Source organism: Eleutherodactylus coqui, chromosome 12 (genome assembly GCF_035609145.1).
Source record: "Eleutherodactylus coqui strain aEleCoq1 chromosome 12, aEleCoq1.hap1, whole genome shotgun sequence".
In the NCBI taxonomy this organism is placed as follows: domain Eukaryota; kingdom Metazoa; phylum Chordata; class Amphibia; order Anura; family Eleutherodactylidae; genus Eleutherodactylus; species Eleutherodactylus coqui.
In genome coordinates, this window is record NC_089848.1 from 61,626,493 (window position 1) to 61,644,679 (window position 18,187).

Sequence of the window (18,187 nt, forward strand, 5' to 3'; positions counted from 1 at the left end):
CGAATTCAGCAACTCTGTAGAAAACGGACATGGGTGCACATCTAAAGTACATCTCTGACCCCACATCCAACTTTTCCTCAACTTCATGGAAGGTTAAAGACCCTGCTGAATTTTGTCACTAGGCTCTGTCCCCTTTCCCCCCCCCCAAAAAATTGTGCTGATACAGTATCTAATACTAGATGTTAGTATTGTCTCTGAGGCGGTTTTCATTATCTCAGAAAACCCCTTTAACATTCTTCAGGAAGGCGATCCATTCTTGAAACCACCTCACTGTGTCCACCAAATTTGTTTAAATGACCCTGCTGAGAACACAAGAGTAACAGCAGGGAGCGAATAAACTCTTACACCTGGCACTGAAGTTAGTGTACAGGTGATTGAAATGGAGCATCCAGCCCTCTGATTGGCTGGACGGAGTAAATTCATTACTGCTACTATATCTTCTTACTACAATAGTAATGCAGTTCCACTATTGGCCTAGCCTATCATTAATGAATCTGGCCTTTACTTGCCTTCAAATGATTTGAGTCTAATAAAATTGCAAGACTTAAGGAAATTAGATTGCAGCCTCCATTAGGGCCGAGTTTAATATTATTAGATAAAACAGTCTTAGATAAGGAGAATTATAGCAGATAGAGAATGGTACAAATATATGATATTACTCTTACCAGATGTCACATGTGGCATTTGAAGCTTTCCTAAATAATCTGTATTTCTGAACTCGAGGCCATTGTACTTTTAATAACACAGACAGATTACAGAACAGCGGACAGCAGAAGATGTGTTTCTTATCAGAACTTAGCACCTCTGGAAAAGCAAAAGTATGGTGGCCCTATCTTAACTGTGTCCTGGAAGGAAATGTAGTCTGGGTCGCTCTCTCAGCTGTACGTGCCATATACATCACTTTTCGCCTGCTGTCACGAGAAGGGTGGACAAGGAGACCATGATCAGGAAGTTCCTTTTCATTCTTTTCCTCATGTGACATGTGGACAGGAAACAAAAGGCTGATTTCAGGTCCCGTACCGGAAAGCAGAAACAGGTTACCATGAGTGTTTAGGCTCGTTCTGTGTTTTGCAGAAAGGAAGCCAGCACATCATATTGTATGTCACCACTGCAATGCACTAAAAATGTCTACAGAAAATTGTGGGCAAACTAACAAAACTTGTAAGTTCTGCTTTCTGTTCAGAATTTTCCAGTCTGTCTACTTAACTTGCCACAGGCTGCTTCCTTTATTAGCCACTGCCCTTGTATATGATATACCAACATAAAACTACCTTATAGTATTCAGATGTCTAAAGCAGGGTTCCCAATTTCTACTCACCTGCCAGGACTTGCTAATGCCGAGGTCTCATCATCGGATGAAGTCCATGCCAAATTATACTGCATATCTATCTCAATTTATCTTGCAATTGTGTCCTGGACTAGGATTACATTCACATAGGCACAAAGGAAGTCAGTTTTGTTGCTAAACCAGAAATTGGTGCAGCTAGAGAAAGGAAAAGTGTCAGTTTTTGCTGCTGAAGTAAAACTTTTTAGGGTACTTAACCCTTTGCAATACAATTTTAGATTCAGGGTTTCCTAGGGGGCTTTCTCTTTCTGCTATTATACAATGGCTCCACCTGCTGTCTAGAGCCAGAGCAGCCAGTAATATACAGTAAGAATACCCTGCTGGACGTCTTCTAACATCAGAAGCTGTACGGCCTTCAATCAGAATGTCTTTAGCATCAGACGGTGGATTGGAAAGGGTTAAAGCTCAGCTTAATGTCAAATATTACTGGAAAACTTGGATAGGCTGGCAGCATGGGCTAGAAGAAGGAAGATTAATGTTAATGTTGATAAGTTTAACCCTTTCCAATCCACTGTCTGACGTCTGAAGACATTATGATTTAAGGCTGTACAGCTCCGATGTTGGAAAACGCCCGTCTAGGTTCTCTTACTGTATATTGCCAGACTCTCTGCTATCGGAGCCTATCCAACGTGTCACCTCATGCAGTACTGGCTTTAGCCAGCATATAGCGCCGTTGTATAACAGCAGAAAAGGAGTAAGCCCCCTAGGAAAACCAGGATGCAAATTGGATTGGAAAGGGTTAATAATGTAATGGACCTAGACCTCAGTGAGAGTATTACTGCATCTAGATGAAATGGAGTAAAACTGGGGACAAGAGAACAAGAAAATGATTTGGTTATTCTGGTTGCAAGTAAAGTAAGCAGCAGTACTCAATGTCAAGCAGCAGCTGCAAAAGCAAATCATTTTAGGGTGTATAAAAAGTATGATTAAAACCCACTCCTCTTTATGTCCATTTTGTAAGTACACATCTTAAGTATGGGATTTTGTTTGGGTCTCCCCATTCTAAGAAGGATATGGGAGAGTTGGAAGGGCTGAAAGGCAAGACACTAGATTATTAAATCAGATGAGGAGTCTCTGTTATAACGAGAGGCTAGAAAAAGGGTGCTTGTTCAGCTTGGAAAAAAACACCTTGGAGGTAATATTAATTACATGTCTAAATATATGTGTGGTCAGTAAAAAGAACTGGCAAATGATTTATTCTTCTCAAGGGATTTACAAAGAATGAGGGAACATTTACTATATGTGGAGGAACATCGATTTGGATATATATATATATGAAGGGGTTCTTTACAGTTAGTCAGCGATGTAGCTGGGGGGGGGGGGTAAGCGGGGCATATGGCCCAGCTGCATCTTCCGCTCTCTTTCACTGTCTCCAGTGTTTCAGAGCAGAGGCACCAAAGAACAGGTGACAAAGGAAAAGGTTTGAAGATGGACACAGTACCAGCTGGGCAGCGCAAGAAGAAAGACCAGGAGCTGTGTCAGAATATCATTAATGTAATTCATAGTGTGGAAAAAGACTACCAGAGGGCAGCAGAGAAGAGCACTAGTACTCTGGGGACCACATGGGAACACTATAACTACTAGGGGCCACATGGGGAGCTCAATTACTACTTGGAGCCTTATGGGGAGCACTATTACTATTAAAGGGGTTGTCTCGCGAAAGCAAGTGGGGTTATGCACTTCTGTATGGCCATATTAATGCACTTTGTAATATACATCGTGCATTAAATATGAGCCATACAGAAGTTATTCACTTACCTTCCCTGCGCTGGCGTCCCCGTCTCCATGGCTCCGTCTAACTTCAGCGTCTAATCGCCCGATTAGATGCGCTTGCGCAGAAGGATCTTCTGCCTTCGGGTCTGTCGGGCAGCAGCGGCGTTCTGGCTCCGCCCCTTCTACGCATCATCGCGTAGCTCCGCCCCGTCACGTGTGCCGATTCCAGCCTCCTGATTCCAGCACACGTGACGGGGCGGAGCTACGCGATGACGAGTAGAAGGGGCGGAGCCAGAACGCCGCTGCTGACGGACAGACCCGAAGGCAGAAGACCCTTCTGCGCAAGCGCATCTAATCGGGCGATTAGACGCTGAAGTTAGACGGAGCCATGGAGACGGGGACGCCAGCGCAGGGAAGGTAAGTGAATAACTTCTGTATGGCTCATATTTAATGCACGTTGTACATTACAAAGTGCATTAATATGGCCATACAGAAGTGCTTAACCCCACTTGCTTTCGCGAGACAACCCCTTTAAGGACCACATGAGGAGTGCTATTTCTTCTGGGGGCTACATGGACAGCAATATTACAACTGGGGCCACAAAGGGAGCACTGTTACTACTGAGGGTTTCATGGAGAGCACTATTTGTACTTGGGGCCCCAAGGGGAGCACTGCTATTACTTCTGGATGTCACAAATGGAGCACTATTACTGTGGGGGCTACCAAGGGGAGGGGGCACCAAATTGAATTGTTGCCACAGGTGCACGGAAACATAGCAATATCTCTGGTTACAGTAGTCGGACTATAAAATGTCCTACACCAGAAGGTTGTAATTCCAGAAACTGTTTTAGCATTTTCAAAAAGGGCTAAACGCTTAATTAAAAATTAATGTCATTGAGGGTTATAATCAATCAAGTAAATAATGATGTTTAACAGATCACAAAATGTAGAACTTATAGGGGTTCTCTGGACAACCCCACTTCTATAGCAATGCTTGCATTAAAACAATAAACTGAACTATACATACTCTCCGCGACCACCAGGATCCAGTGCTGCAGCCCACTGCGATCCCAGTGATTGTTGTGACATATGATGCCACAGGCAATCATGTGATCGCTGCAGCCAATCAGTGGCTGCAGCATCACTGTTCGCTGTCCTAACATTGGTGCTCACATCCTAAGCATCATGATGCCAGGAGTTCAGGAACATAACCCTACAGCCTCTCATTGGCTGCAACAGTCACCCGATTTCCTGTGACATCATATGTCACAACAATCACCAGGGCTGCAGCGCCGCATCCTAGCGGCCGAAGAGGGTTACGTATACAGTTTATAGTTTTAATGCAGTCAGTGCTATTGAAGTGGGGTTGTCCAGTATCCAAACAACCCCTTTATGTCTTTTTTCAACTATGTAATATATGATCCCTTCTGTCAAAACTGCCTTTCCAGTTTTGCCTCACCAACAACTGGGGAGATTTTAAAGTTTGAGACGTCCTGGTCTAAATAATGATACAAGTCCCTTAATCATGTGACATAACCCACTGTTGGGATCGGGTTTGAGTAAATTACATTTCAGCATTGTTATTCTGGGGCTCCACATTTATATACATAAAGCCAAATCTTGAAATGTTTATACAGTATATGTAGGCCAACATGAAAATCTAAGGATTCTATAGTCAAGAAGTGATACTACTATCCTGTTTCCCCCCAAATTAGACCGATCCCGGAAATATGCCCTAGCCTAATTTTCAGGGAGGCTTGAAATATAAGCTCTACCCCAAAAATAAGCCCTAGTTACACTACATTAAAAAAAGAATACATTACCTAGCAGGCTCGATCTAGGTTCCTCCCATTGCTCTCCAGAGATTCAGTGTGGTTCGGCATGGTTCCCACAGTCCTCAGACGCTCATACAACATTACTTCCTGGTTATGGGATTCATATATCCCACCTCCAGGAAGCGATGGCTGTGATTGGTTCTTCAACCGCTGCTCAGGCAATCAATGTAGCGCTGGATGAACCAATGCGATGGCTGTGATTGGCTGTGGCTCAGCCAATTCCCAAATCCTGCCTCTACAATGCGATGACTGTTGATTGGTTGTTCCACCGCTGCTCAGCCAATCAATGCAGCGCTGGTTAAACCAATCACAGCCATCGCATTGGTTCATCGAACGCTGCATTGATTGGCTGAGCAGCGGTCAAAGAAACCATAACAGACATCACTTACTAGAGCCTAGATTTATGAATCCTGTAACCAGGAAGTGATGTTGTATGAGCTGCCAAGGACTGCGGGAAGCGCATCAGAGCTGTGGAGAGCAGCGGGTGGGACCTGGACCAAACCTGCTAGGTAAGTATAATAAGACCTCACCCAAAAATAAGACCTAGTGCCTCTTTTGGGACAAACATTAATATAATACAGTGTCTTATTTTCAGGGAACCACGGTAAGAGTAAAAACAACCCAGATGATGACAAATAATGTAATTATGTATTGTTATGTCAGCTGGATCCCAAGTGTTTTACCTAATGACCCTTACACGATAAAAAAAATATCTAACCTAGTGTATTGCCTTGACTATGTCTTAATATGGGATAATATAGGGCAGTTGCTTACTACATGAGACCCTGGTATATCCTTCCAGAATACCGCGGTTCTAGCATTCTCAGCTCACTACGCCATACTTTGGCAGACCTGATGTGCCAAAATAAAAAATACCGTTAACATAAAATAACATCCTAAATGCCAATAGTCTCACTGACATTTCATAAGAGTCACAGCATTGGGGGACTGTCAACCAGGACCTCTACCAATGTCACAGCCATCATCACCTCACAGTGGAAGTTGTGGAAACCTAAAAGTGACGTCATCAGTAGTGACGCTCCCTATCCTGAAGCTATTAAATGACTTGTAATGCGGTGGGAGTATACCCAACATTAATGACCTGACCAATAAGGTGCCCATTTTTGCAAGATCATGAGATTCCACCTCTTCGATTAGGGATTTGTCAAGCTTGTCAGTGACTTAGCATTGGAGGTAATTCTAGAGTAAGTTGCACGTTTTCCTTGACATTGTGCAATCAGCAATTTATTGGTACAACCCTCTCATGTAGAGGAACTCTGAGGATTTATCGCTAAGTGTTCCTCGTCTTCTAGGAGTGTTCCGTTATCAATACCATTCGTTTCGTAAACCTGTCCATAAAGTGTTTTTCGCATACTAAGTTACTTCACCTTAATTTATTCCTGATCTATGCATTATGCACACAACTTGCTAATGATATGTAAATGTGGGTTATAAAGTGCTATGGAATCCACCGGGCCTGCTGTTTAAAGATCTTATAACAACCTTAGATTGGCGGTAAATTCTCTACTGTGTTTATGCTTCCATCAAAATCAAATGATGCAATTTGCATGCAGATTGCCATTGTCAAACACATGGTATCTTGTCAAAATATTTGGCATGAGGATTCGATTTTTTTTTCTAATTAATGCCAGTCTTCTGCTTTTAAGTTAACTCCTTCGATTCCACTTTAAATCACATTCCCATTACTTTTCTCCATGTCACCAAATGATAAAAGGTATATTTCAATCTTACTCCTTATTCTGGCAAGCATGAGCAGATCCATACATTATCCTGCCTAAGAAGCAATGAATGTGGAGTAATCAATCAGTTAATGGTGTGTATGGCAGTTTGAACACTACATCCATTGTCACTACGCAATAGTAAAGATGGGATGGCGAGTAAATGTTAATTTTCTGTGGTTTTTACCCATAAATAATGAAAAATATATATTGATTACCATGGGTTATGACTAAAAAAAAGGCATGGCTGTTATTTTGCAGTGATTTACTGAAAAAGCAAGGGTTAGCCATGTGCAAGCTAGGAATGGTGACAATATTCAGACAGAGCAACAGCATGGCCAGCCTAGTCTACATGCAACTTGTGCGGCTGCACTAGGCTCCAGCCACTAGCTTGTAGAGGAGGCATCAGGTGGATGTAGGCTGGGAGATGGGGTGTAGCTAAAGGCGCATGGGCCCGGGTGCAAAAGTTTATCTTGGGGGCCCCCCAACTTCTCTTAACCCCTTAACGCAGAGGCGTAACTTGAAGCTCCTAGGCCCCAAAACCTGTAACAGGACCCACAACTATAATGCTTTACTCATAATACTGGGCTCCCTATATGGAGAAAAGAGGCCTTATGGGCCCCCTAAGGCTCCTGGGCCTGGGTGCAACTGCATCCATTGCATCCCCTATAGTTACGCCACCGCTGGGAGCTATCATCCCCTTAAGTCCGCCTTGTCAGATAATCGCTAAGGGCAATGCTCGCTCATCACTACTTTTTACCCCTAATAAAACTAAACATTGGAAAAAAATTCAGTGAAAAAAGATTTAAAAAAAATAGAACTATATGTTACAGGTAGAGATGAGCGAGCACCAAAATGCTCGTGTGCTCGTTACTCGGGACGAAATTTTCGCGATGCTCGAGGGTTCGTTTCGAATAACGAACCTCATTGAAGTCAATGGGCGACTCGAGCATTTTTGTATATCGCCGATGCTCGCTAAGGTTTCCATTTGTGAAAATTGGGGCAATTCAAGAAAGTGATGGGAACGACACAGAAACGGATAGGGCAGGCGAGGGGCTACATGTTGGGCTGCATCCCAAGTTCCCAGGTCCCAATATTAAGCCACAATAGCGGCAAGAGTGGGCCCCCCCCAACAATTTTTACTTCTGAAAAGCCCTCATTAGCAATGCATAACATAGCTAAGCACCACACTACCTCTAACAAAGCACAATCACTGCCTGCATGACACTCCGCTGCCACTTCTCCTGGGTTACATGCTGCCCCCCCCCTCCCCGCACACGACCCAGTGTCCACAGCGCACACCAAATTGTCCCTGCGCAGCCTTCAGCTGCCCTCATGCCACACCACCCTCATGTCTATTTATAAGTGAGTCTGCCATGAGGAGGAACCGCAGGCACACACTGCAGAGGGTTGGCAGGGCCAGGCAGCGACCCTCTTTAAAAGGGGCAGGACGATAGCCCACAATGCTGTACAGAAGCAATGAGAAATATAATCCTGTGCCACCGCCATCAGGAGCTGCACACGTGGGCATAGCAATGGGGAACCTATGTGCCACACACTATTCATTCTGTCAAGGTGTCTGCATGCCCCAGTCAGACCGCGGTTTTTTATAAATAGTCACAGGCAGGTACAACTCCGCAATGGGAATTCCGTGTGCACCCACAGCATGGGTGGCTTCCTGGAACCCACCGGCGGTGGGGATCCATAAAGCTGGCCAGGCCCTTAAAGACTGTTGCACTGCCTGGGATGTACATGCTGCTCGATCTCCGCACCTCCCCTGCTACCTTGCCCTCGGTACTGCGCCTTCTGCCACTAGCGCTGTCGGATGGGAATTTTACCATCAGCTTGTCCGCCAGGGTCCTGTGGTATAGCATCACTCTCGAACCCCTTTCCTCTTTGGGTATGAGAGTGGAAAGGTTCTCCTTATACCGTGGGTCAAGCAGTGTGTACACCCAGTAATCCGTAGTGGCCAGAATGCGTGTAACGCAAGGGTCACGAGAAAGGCATCCTAACATGAAGTCAGCCATGTGTGCCAGGGTACCTGTACGCAACAGATGGCTGTCCTCACTAGGAAGATCACTTTCAGGATCCTCCTCCTCCTCCTCCTCCTCAGGCCATACACGCTGAAAGGATGACAGGCAAGCAGCATGGGTACCCTCAGCAGTGGGCCAAGCTGTCTCTTCCCCCTCCTCCTCATGCTCCTCCACCTCCTCCTCCTCAACGCGCTGAGATATAGACAGGAGGGTGCTCTGAGTATCCAGCGACATACTGTCTTCCCCTGCCTCCGTTTCCGAGCGCAAAGCGTCTGCCTTTATGCTTTGCAGGAAACTTCTCAAGAGGCATAGCAGAGGAATGGTGACGCTAATGATTGCAGCATCGCCGCTCACCATCTGGGTAGACTCCTCAAAGTTTCCAAGGACCTGGCAGATGTCTGCCAACCAGGCCCACTCTTCTGTAAAGAATTGATAGACAACTGTGTCTCATCGTCATCGTCCTCCTCACCCACTGAAAGCTCTTGAGACAGTTGCCGGAAGTCCCCAGCCTCATCCCCCGGACCCCGGGAACTTTCGAAAGGTTGGGCATCGGTCACGACTAACTCCTCCGGTGGGAGAGGAACCATTGCTGCCCATTCTGGGCAGGGGCCCGAGAACAGTTCCTGGGAGTCTGCCTGCTCCTCAGAATGTGTCATTGTAATGGAGTGAGGAGGCTGGGAGGAAGGAGGAGCAGCAGCCAGAGGATTCAGAGTTGCAGCAGTGGACGGCGCAGAACTCTGGGTGGTCGATAGATTGCTGGATGCACTTTCTGCCATCCACGACAGGACCTGCTCACGCTGCTCATTTTCTAATAAAGGTCTACCGCGTGGACCCATTAATTGTGGGCCTCCGCGTCTTCGCCCGCGTCCACGTCCTCTAGGCCTACCCCTACCCCTTAGCATGGTGTATTACCAGTAGTGCAGAAACAGAACGCTGTAATTAAATGTGCCGCTTATTGGCCTGTGGTTGGAGGCTGACTTCGCTTACGGAGCGCACAGCAGAGCCAGGAAAGAGTTTTGCGCAAGCCCGCTGTAGCACTTATCTGGCTGCGTATTAATTAGGACTACTACCCCCAGCAGAGATGCAGTACAGTCAGGACGGTCACAGGCAGCCCAAATATATTTTTTTGTCCCAAATTTTTTTTGGAAAAGCCCACTGCCTATATAGACAGTATATGTCTTTCACGTTTTTCACTGTCCCTGCCTCAGCACTACTGGCCCTATACTATGTAAAATTACTGCAGACTGTTTCCCTCTGGACAGGATGACAGCAATGATGTAACGGGCAACACAGAGCTAGGAAAGAATTTTGCGGAAGCCCGCTGTAACACTTAGCTGGCTGCGTATTAATTAGGACTACTACCCCCAGCAGAGACGCAGTACAGTCAGGACGGTCACAGGCAGCCCAAATATATTTTTTTGTCCCAAATTTTTTTTGGAAAAGCCCACTGCCTATATAGACAGTATATGTCTTTCACGTTTTTCACTGTCCCTGCCTCAGCACTACTGGCCCTATACTATGTAAAATTACTGCAGACTGTTTCCCTCTGGACAGGATGACAGCAATGATGTAACGGGCAACACAGAGCTAGGAAAGAATTTTGCGGAAGCCCGCTGTAACACTTAGCTGGCTGCGTATTAATTAGGACTACTACCCCCAGCAGAGACGCAGTACAGTCAGGACGGTCACAGGCAGCCCAAATATATTTTTTTGTCCCAAATTTTTTTGGAAAAGCCCACTGCCTATATAGACAGTATATGTCTTTCACGTTTTTCACTGTCCCTGCCTCAGCACTACTGGCCCTATACTATGTAAAATTACTGCAAACTGTTTTTCTCTGGACAGGATGACAGCAATGATGTAACGGGCAACGCAGAGCCAGGAAAGAATTTTGCGCAAGCCTGCTGTAACACTTAGCTGGCTGCGTATTAATTAGGACTACTACCCCCAGCAGAGACGCAGTACAGTCAGGACGGTCACAGGCAGCCCAAATATATGTTTTTGTCCCAAATTTTTTTGGAAAAGCCCACTGCCTATATAGACAGTATATGTCTTTCACGTTTTTCACTGTCCCTGCCTCAGCACTACTGGCCCTATACTATGTAAAATTACTGCAGACTGAGGACGCAATGCTCTGCACGGCCGATATACAAAAAAAAAAAAAAAATGTGCAACACTGCAAAAAGCAGCCTCAACAGTACTGCACATGGTCAGATGCGGCCCTAAGAAGGACCGTTGGGGTTCTTGAAGCCTAAAATCACTCCTAACACTCTCCCTATAGCAGCTCCAGCATCAGCAGCACTTTCCCTGAGCTATGTCAGAATGCATCTGTGGCGAGCCGCGGGAGGGGCTGATTTATATACTCGGGTGACACCTGATCTCCCCAGCCACTCACTGCAGGGGGGTGGTATAGGGCTTGAACGTCGCAGGGGGAAGTTGTAACGCCTTCCCTGTCTTTCTATTGGCCAGAAAAGCGGGCTAACATCTCAGAGATGAAAGTGAAAGTAACCCGAACATCGCGTGGTACTCGTCACGAGTAACGAGCATCTCGAACACGCTAATACTCGAACGAGTATCAAGCTCGGACGAGTACGTTCACTCATCTCTAGTTACAGGTAAAAATCACAATAAAAATACTGTATTTCCGACATATAAGACGACGAGGCGTATATGACGACCCCTGACTTTTTGTCTTATATGCCAGGAATACAGTGTGAAAAAAACAAATCAATACTCACCTCCGGCGGCGCTGCTGCAGGCTCTTGCTCCCTCGTGCATGCTGGCAGAGCATTGCTTTCTGTAAGCGGGCTTGAATTCCCCGACCCCAGAAAGCTAATGCTCTGATTGGCTAACTTAGTCTGGTGTTAGCCAATCACAGCCATTCAATGACGTCAAGATATCAGTAGTATATTTCAAGCAAATTTCGCTTTGTAGTCAACATGTTTTGGTCATTTTCATCAATAGAACGTGCTGTGGATTCTGCCCAATAATTCACGTAATCACTTAGGAGTTGTTCGGACCAATCCCTTGTATTATTTAATATAGATAATTCTTTTGGGGTTATTACTTTTGATCAATGGGATAATGCTTTAGTATAGGATAGTATTGCATTATAATATATTCGAACAAAATCTATTAAGACGTGTCACAGGCACATCTTAATAGACAATCATTCATGGCAGTCCTAGGGGCCTTCAAAAAGTTCCAGACTACCATGACACTCTACGATCTCATTTGTGTTTGGGACATCAGACTCCTATTCAGGACATTTGAATGCCACTGTCAGAACGGTGGATGTTGGATGTCAAAGATAGCCCCGTTCATACAGAGAAACCCAACGCATGCCATACATGTATGGCGCATGTGAGAAGTGGTTAATGATAGCCATGTGACATCCTTAGACCATCTAATTCATAGCTCTCCACAGAATATCTCACCACTATACCAATCCGCCAGTAATTGTAAGACATGGATAGAAAGGAGCATTATCCTGTACATGTGATGTAAGACAGTAGAAACAACTGTTTCTTATGGTAGCATTGGGCCTTCATGACTTGAGGACCCCTCTGCAACTGCACAGGTTGTACATTTGGTATGTCTGCCCCTGCTCCAGCAATGTACTGAGATTGTGATCATTCACATTAGGATAATCTAAATTCCTTATTTTACTTCTGGTAAGATCGCACACTGAAATGGAAACATCAGGTTAGTAGATGATAACTTTCTCTCATTGTTTCTTTCTACAGCAAAAGAAACCGACTATGTAAATTTCTACAGAGGCTTATGGGACTGCACAGCCGATCACCCTGATGAATTGTCCTTTAAACACGGTGACGTCATATATATCCTCAGTAAGGTAAGTTAAACAAGTGCATTTCTATGCTGAGAACCGGGTTGTGACTTTAATTGTTTGCCAAATTCCATGAGAATTTACTTGGCATTGCCAGCAGTACTGCATGCGCTGCCCAAAATGATATCTCCCACACAAATTGTCCTTACGCTCACAATTATAAATTGCATTGTCATTCTAATACAATCACATATAAAAACATAACCTAATAACAGGAATCAACTTAAAAGTATGTTTATGCATGCCTAAGAGGATGGCTCCGTTCCAGTGAAGGGCCAGTATAATCAACGATAATTATAGGATGCCCTGCGCTGCCTACTGATCTTTCCCATTGAAAGTAGATGATTCTGATTAGGAAATATTAGGAATTACTTTGATAATAGAAGTCAACTAAGATCACAGCAGACGCTACTATCCACATGTTGCTTCTGTTCTCTGTAATTTACTGCTTTTACCTTCTGGCTATTGCATATGCCTTTATTATTACACCTATAGTATATTTCATCTTGACCTTTTGCAATGTGAGTTGATATTTTATATTGTTTATTAATAATGTGCTCATGCAGTTTTTCTAGGCTTGTCGGAAGCACCATACAATTATCTAGTATACAAGTTTTACTTTTTAAGGAAAGGGAATAAAGAAAATCTATCTTGGGCTGCACTCAGACTGCTTTTCAGGTCTACGTTGAGGGTTCTGTCTTGGTAACATTTGAAAAGCCAGAAACGGTAACAGAACCAAGAATGGAACCATTCACTATTTTTTTTGAAGGACACAATAGTGTAAACGACTAAACCAGTGTCTCCCAATTGTTTTCGGCACATCTTGGCAAAACTTTTTATCTCTCGGGTCCCCTGCAAGAAAATCTGTCTCTCCCTCCTTTCCCACAGCACCCCTAGAAGGTTTCCATGGCACACCTTGGTGCTGTGATTGGGAATCACTGGAATACACTAGTGTGTCCTCCAAAAAAGTTGGATATGAGTGAAAGCCATGTAAGGGCGCCCACCCACTGGCGATTTTTTTTTCTTTGCGTTTTGTGTTTTTTCTCAAGAGCAATTAGAATTGAATGTACTCCTGTCCACTGGCGTTTTTTTTTGCGGTGCGTTGCGATTTTTAACATAGGAACTGTCAGTTGCATATGTGTCCTTATTTTTCTCCTAATGCACCCATGAATGTCAATGGAAATTAATGGAAAAGGCGCGAAAATGCCGCGAAAAACGCACGGAAACGCGGCAAAAAACGCGCCGAAAACGCTGCGGTTTTCACGCACGAAAATCGCAAACGCCAGTGGGTGGGTGCCCTAAGATGGGGACCAAGGTTTGTATCTTTTGTCTGCTTATCTCATTGAAGTAAATGATTCCATTTTTGATTCCATTTGAATACCATAGTTTGGCATTCAAATGGATCCCTTGGTTGGAAACCTCAACACAGACCCTAAATGTACTATCAATGTAGTCTAGTTTTTTCATCTATCTATTTATCTATCTAGCGTATTCTTTTTTACTATGTTAGAAACAGCACCCCTAGTGTTGGAAATTAGTTTTACAATAGAATGCATATCAGACGCTAAAGACAAATGTACAAACAAATCTATCTATCTATCTCGTATCTATCTATCCATCTATCTATCTATCTAGCTCATATCTATCTATCTATCTATCTATCTATCTCGTATCTATCTATCCATCTATCTATCTATCTAGCTCATATCTATCTATCTATCTATCTCGTATCTATCTATCCATCTAGCTCATATCTATCTATCTATCTATCTATCTATCTATCTATCTATCTATCTATCTATCTGTCGATCTCATATCTATCTATCTATCTATCTTCTATCTATCTGTCTATCCCACATCTATCCATTTATCAATCTATCTCATATCTATCTATCTTCTATCTATCTTCTATCTGTCTATCCCATATCTATCTATTTATCTATCTCATATCTATCTATTTATCTCATATCTATCTATCTATCTATCTATCTATCTATCTATCTATCTCATATCTATCTATCTATCTTCTATCTATCTGTCTATCCCACATCTATCTATTTATCTATCTATCTCATATCTATCTATCTATCTTCTGTCTATCTGTCTATCCCACATCTATTTATCTATCTATCTATCTATCTATCTATCTATCTATCTTCTATCTATCTGTCTATCCCATATCTATCTATTTATCTATCTCATATCTATCTATCTCATATCTATCTATCTATCTATCTATCTATCTATCTATCTATCTATCTATCTATCTTCTATCTATCTGTCTATCCCACATCTATCTATCTATCTATCTATCTATCTATCTATCTATCTATCTATCTATCTATCTATCTATCTTCTGTCTATCTATCTATCCCATATCTATCTATCTATCTATCTATCTATCTATCTATCTATCTATCTATCTATCTATCTATGCCATATCTATCTATTTATCTATCTCATATTTATCTATCTCTTTATCTATCTATCCATCCATCTTCTATCTATCCATCTATCTATCTTTCTATCTATCTTCTATCTATGTGTCTATCCCATATCTATCTTCTATCTATCTATCTATTTATCTTATATCTTTCTATCTATCGATCTATCTATCTATCTATCTATCTATCTATCTATCTTATATCTATAGTATTTTGTAGAGCTTGATATTTTTATTTACTTTTTAAGGTGGCAATAATCCTAAAAGAAAGCTCTATATGCTGATGTAGCATTTTATTTTGATAGTTTGCTGACATAACTTTAGATAGTATAATATTTAGCTAGTTGCATATACTTAGTCTTGCTGTGTTCCATAATATAGAGCTAGGCCGCCTGCAGACGGCTGGGTCGGATCAGGCTGCGAGAATTTCCGCAGCGGGATCCGACCCGAGCCCCTGCAGAGTGCAGCGCGGCACTCACCTGCTCCCTGCGGCTCCGGCTCTTTGATGTGCTGGCTGCCGGGCAGCCGGCGCATGCTCAGACCGGAGACGGCAGTCGGGGAGTGACATTTCTGTGCGGGGCTCTGTGAGAGCATGCCGCGATTTGTTTTCTGCGCATGATTTCATGCAGACAAATCGCGGCCGTCTGCCTAGGATTGCGTTTTCTAACGCAATCCTATGGCAGCTTCCACGGGCGGAAATTCTGTAGGAAATCCCGCCGTGAAATTTCCGCCCGTGTGCAGGGGGCCCCAATATTAGACATGTTCATATTTATTCATGTCTGTAAAACAAAATACCTATCATGCTCCATCAGATGGCGAATCTGGTCTATTTTTCTCCCCATGGATAAAAAATGGAATCTGTAATATAAATACAGTATTCATGGACTATATGAGACACCCAAGTTTACTCCTTAAAGGGGTTGTCCCGCGAAAGCAGGTGGGGGTATACACTTCTGTATGGCCATATTAATGCACTTTGTAATGTACATTGTGCATTAAAGGGGTTGTCCCGCGCCGAAACGGGTTTTTTTTTTTTTCAACCCCCCCCCCGTTCGGCGCGAGACAACCCCGATGCAGGGAGGTAAAGAAAGCTCACCGGAGCGCTTACCTTAATCCCCGCGCTCCGGTGACTTCTCTACTCACCGCTGAAGATGGCCTCTTCCTCCGTGGACCGCAGCTCTTCTGTGCGGTCCACTGCCGATTCCAGCCTCCTGATTGGCTGGAATCGGCACGTGACGGGGCGGAGCTACACGGAGCTACACGGAGCCCCATAGAAGACTGCAGAAGACCCGGACTGCGCAAGCGCGGCTAATTTGGCCATCGGAGGCCAAAAATTAGTCGGCTCCATGGAGACGAGGACGCCAGCAACGGAGCAGGTAAGTAAAAAACTTTTTATAACTTCTGTATGGCTCATAATTAATGCACAATGTACATTACAAAGTGCATTATTATGGCCATACAGAAGTGTATAGACCCACTTGCTGCCTCGGGACATCTCCTTTAATTATGAGCCATACAGAAGTTATTCACTTACCTGTTCCGTTGCTAGCGTCCTCGTCTCCATGGTGCCGTCTAATCTTCAGCGTCTAATCGCCCGATTAGACGCGCTTGCGCAGTCCGGTCTTCTCCCTTCTGAATGGGGCCGCTCGTGCTGGAGAGCTGGTCCTCGTAGCTCCGCCCCGTCACGTGTGCCGATTCCAGCCAATCAGGAGGCTGGAATCGGCAATGGACCGCACAGAAGACCTGCGGTCCACCGAGGATGAAGATCCCGGTGGCCATCTTCACAAGGTAAGTAAGAAGTCACCGGAGCGCGGGGATTCGGGTAAGTAGTACCCGTTTTGTTTTTTTTTATCCCTGCATCGGGTTTGGCTCGCGCCGAACGGGGGGGGGGGGGGGGGGCTATTGAAAAAAAAAAACCCCGTTTCAGCGCGGGACAACCCCTTTAAGGACACAGCCTATTTTGGCGCTGAGGACGCCATCATTTTTGGGGGGATTTTCATCTCCACTTTCCAAAAGCCTTAAATTTTCTTTTTTTCTGTCAGCATAGCCGTACGAGGGCTTGTTTTTCACGTGGCGAACTATGGTTTTTATTGGTAGCATTTTTGGGTGCATATCATGTATTGTACAAACCTCTCTTTTTTTTAGAGCAAGGAGAAACAAAACATCAATTCCGCCATTGTTTTTCTTTTTTTACAGCGTCGATCATACAGCATCAATGACGCAATACATTTTTATTCTTGAGTCAGTACAATTACCACAATACCAAATATTTTATAATTTTTTTTAGGTTTTTCCACTTTTGCACAATAAAACCTCCTTTTTTTGAAAAATTATAATTATTTTTACATTGCTGCATTCAAAGTCCCATAACTTTTTTTTATTTTTCCATGGGCGGAGCTCTGTGAGGGCTTGTTTTTTGCAACACAAGCTGTAGTTTTTATTTGTTCCATTTTGAGGTACATGTGGCTTTTTTGATCACTTTTATTGCGCTTTTTGGGAGAAAAAACGAACAAAATAAGCATTTTGCCTCCCTTTTTTATGGTTCAGTGTGCTCAAATTATAGTACAGATCATTACAGACATAGAGATATTAAATGTGTGGGTTTTTTAAATTTAAATTTTTTTTAAACCAATAGTGGAAAATGAGCAAAAAAGGGTTTGTTTTTGTTATTTTTTAACACTTTTTTTATACAATTTTTCTTGTTTTCTTACAATGTTCATGTCCCTGGAGGGGACCAGAACCATAGTAGCTATGATCGCTATGATAAGGCATTGCAGGACTTATGTACTGCAATTCCTTATTGCTTGTAATAGCGAACATAGGCAATTGCAAGCCAGAAAACCAGTATCTGGCATCCTGTTGCCATGGTAATCCATCAGCCCTCTGCAAATGCATCGTTGGGGTCCGATGACGTCACAGAAGGAGCGCCCTTCGTCTGTGAACCCTTTACATGCCGCGATCTACATAGATCATGACATGCAGGGAGTTAACAGCAGGGGTCGCTGTCCTCATATACCTTGGCTGTTGCAGCAGGAGGCCAGCTATGACATAACCTTACGTCCTGTGGCGTTAATGGTTAGCAGGGAAATATACAGTAATTTCAACGTCCATGCTGCTCACAGGTAGTGGAGATATTAATGTCACTAGCTCTGACCATCTATGGTAGAACCACCCTTTCCTTGGTGGTCTAGGGTAGGAAAGGGAGTTACAGTTGTTGGTAAAGGTAAAT

The 18,187-nt window shown here is 43.8% G+C and overlaps 1 protein-coding gene across 1 annotated transcript in view; it reads left to right on the plus strand.

The window, feature by feature from the left end:
* Window positions 1-18,187, plus strand: part of SKAP2 (src kinase associated phosphoprotein 2) — a 226,512-nt gene that overhangs the window by 180,895 nt on the left and 27,430 nt on the right. The window contains exon 11 of the mRNA XM_066584584.1: window positions 12,412-12,521. Within this exon, the coding sequence (XP_066440681.1) occupies window positions 12,412-12,521 (110 nt within the window). The remainder of the gene's footprint in view (window positions 1-12,411; window positions 12,522-18,187) is intronic.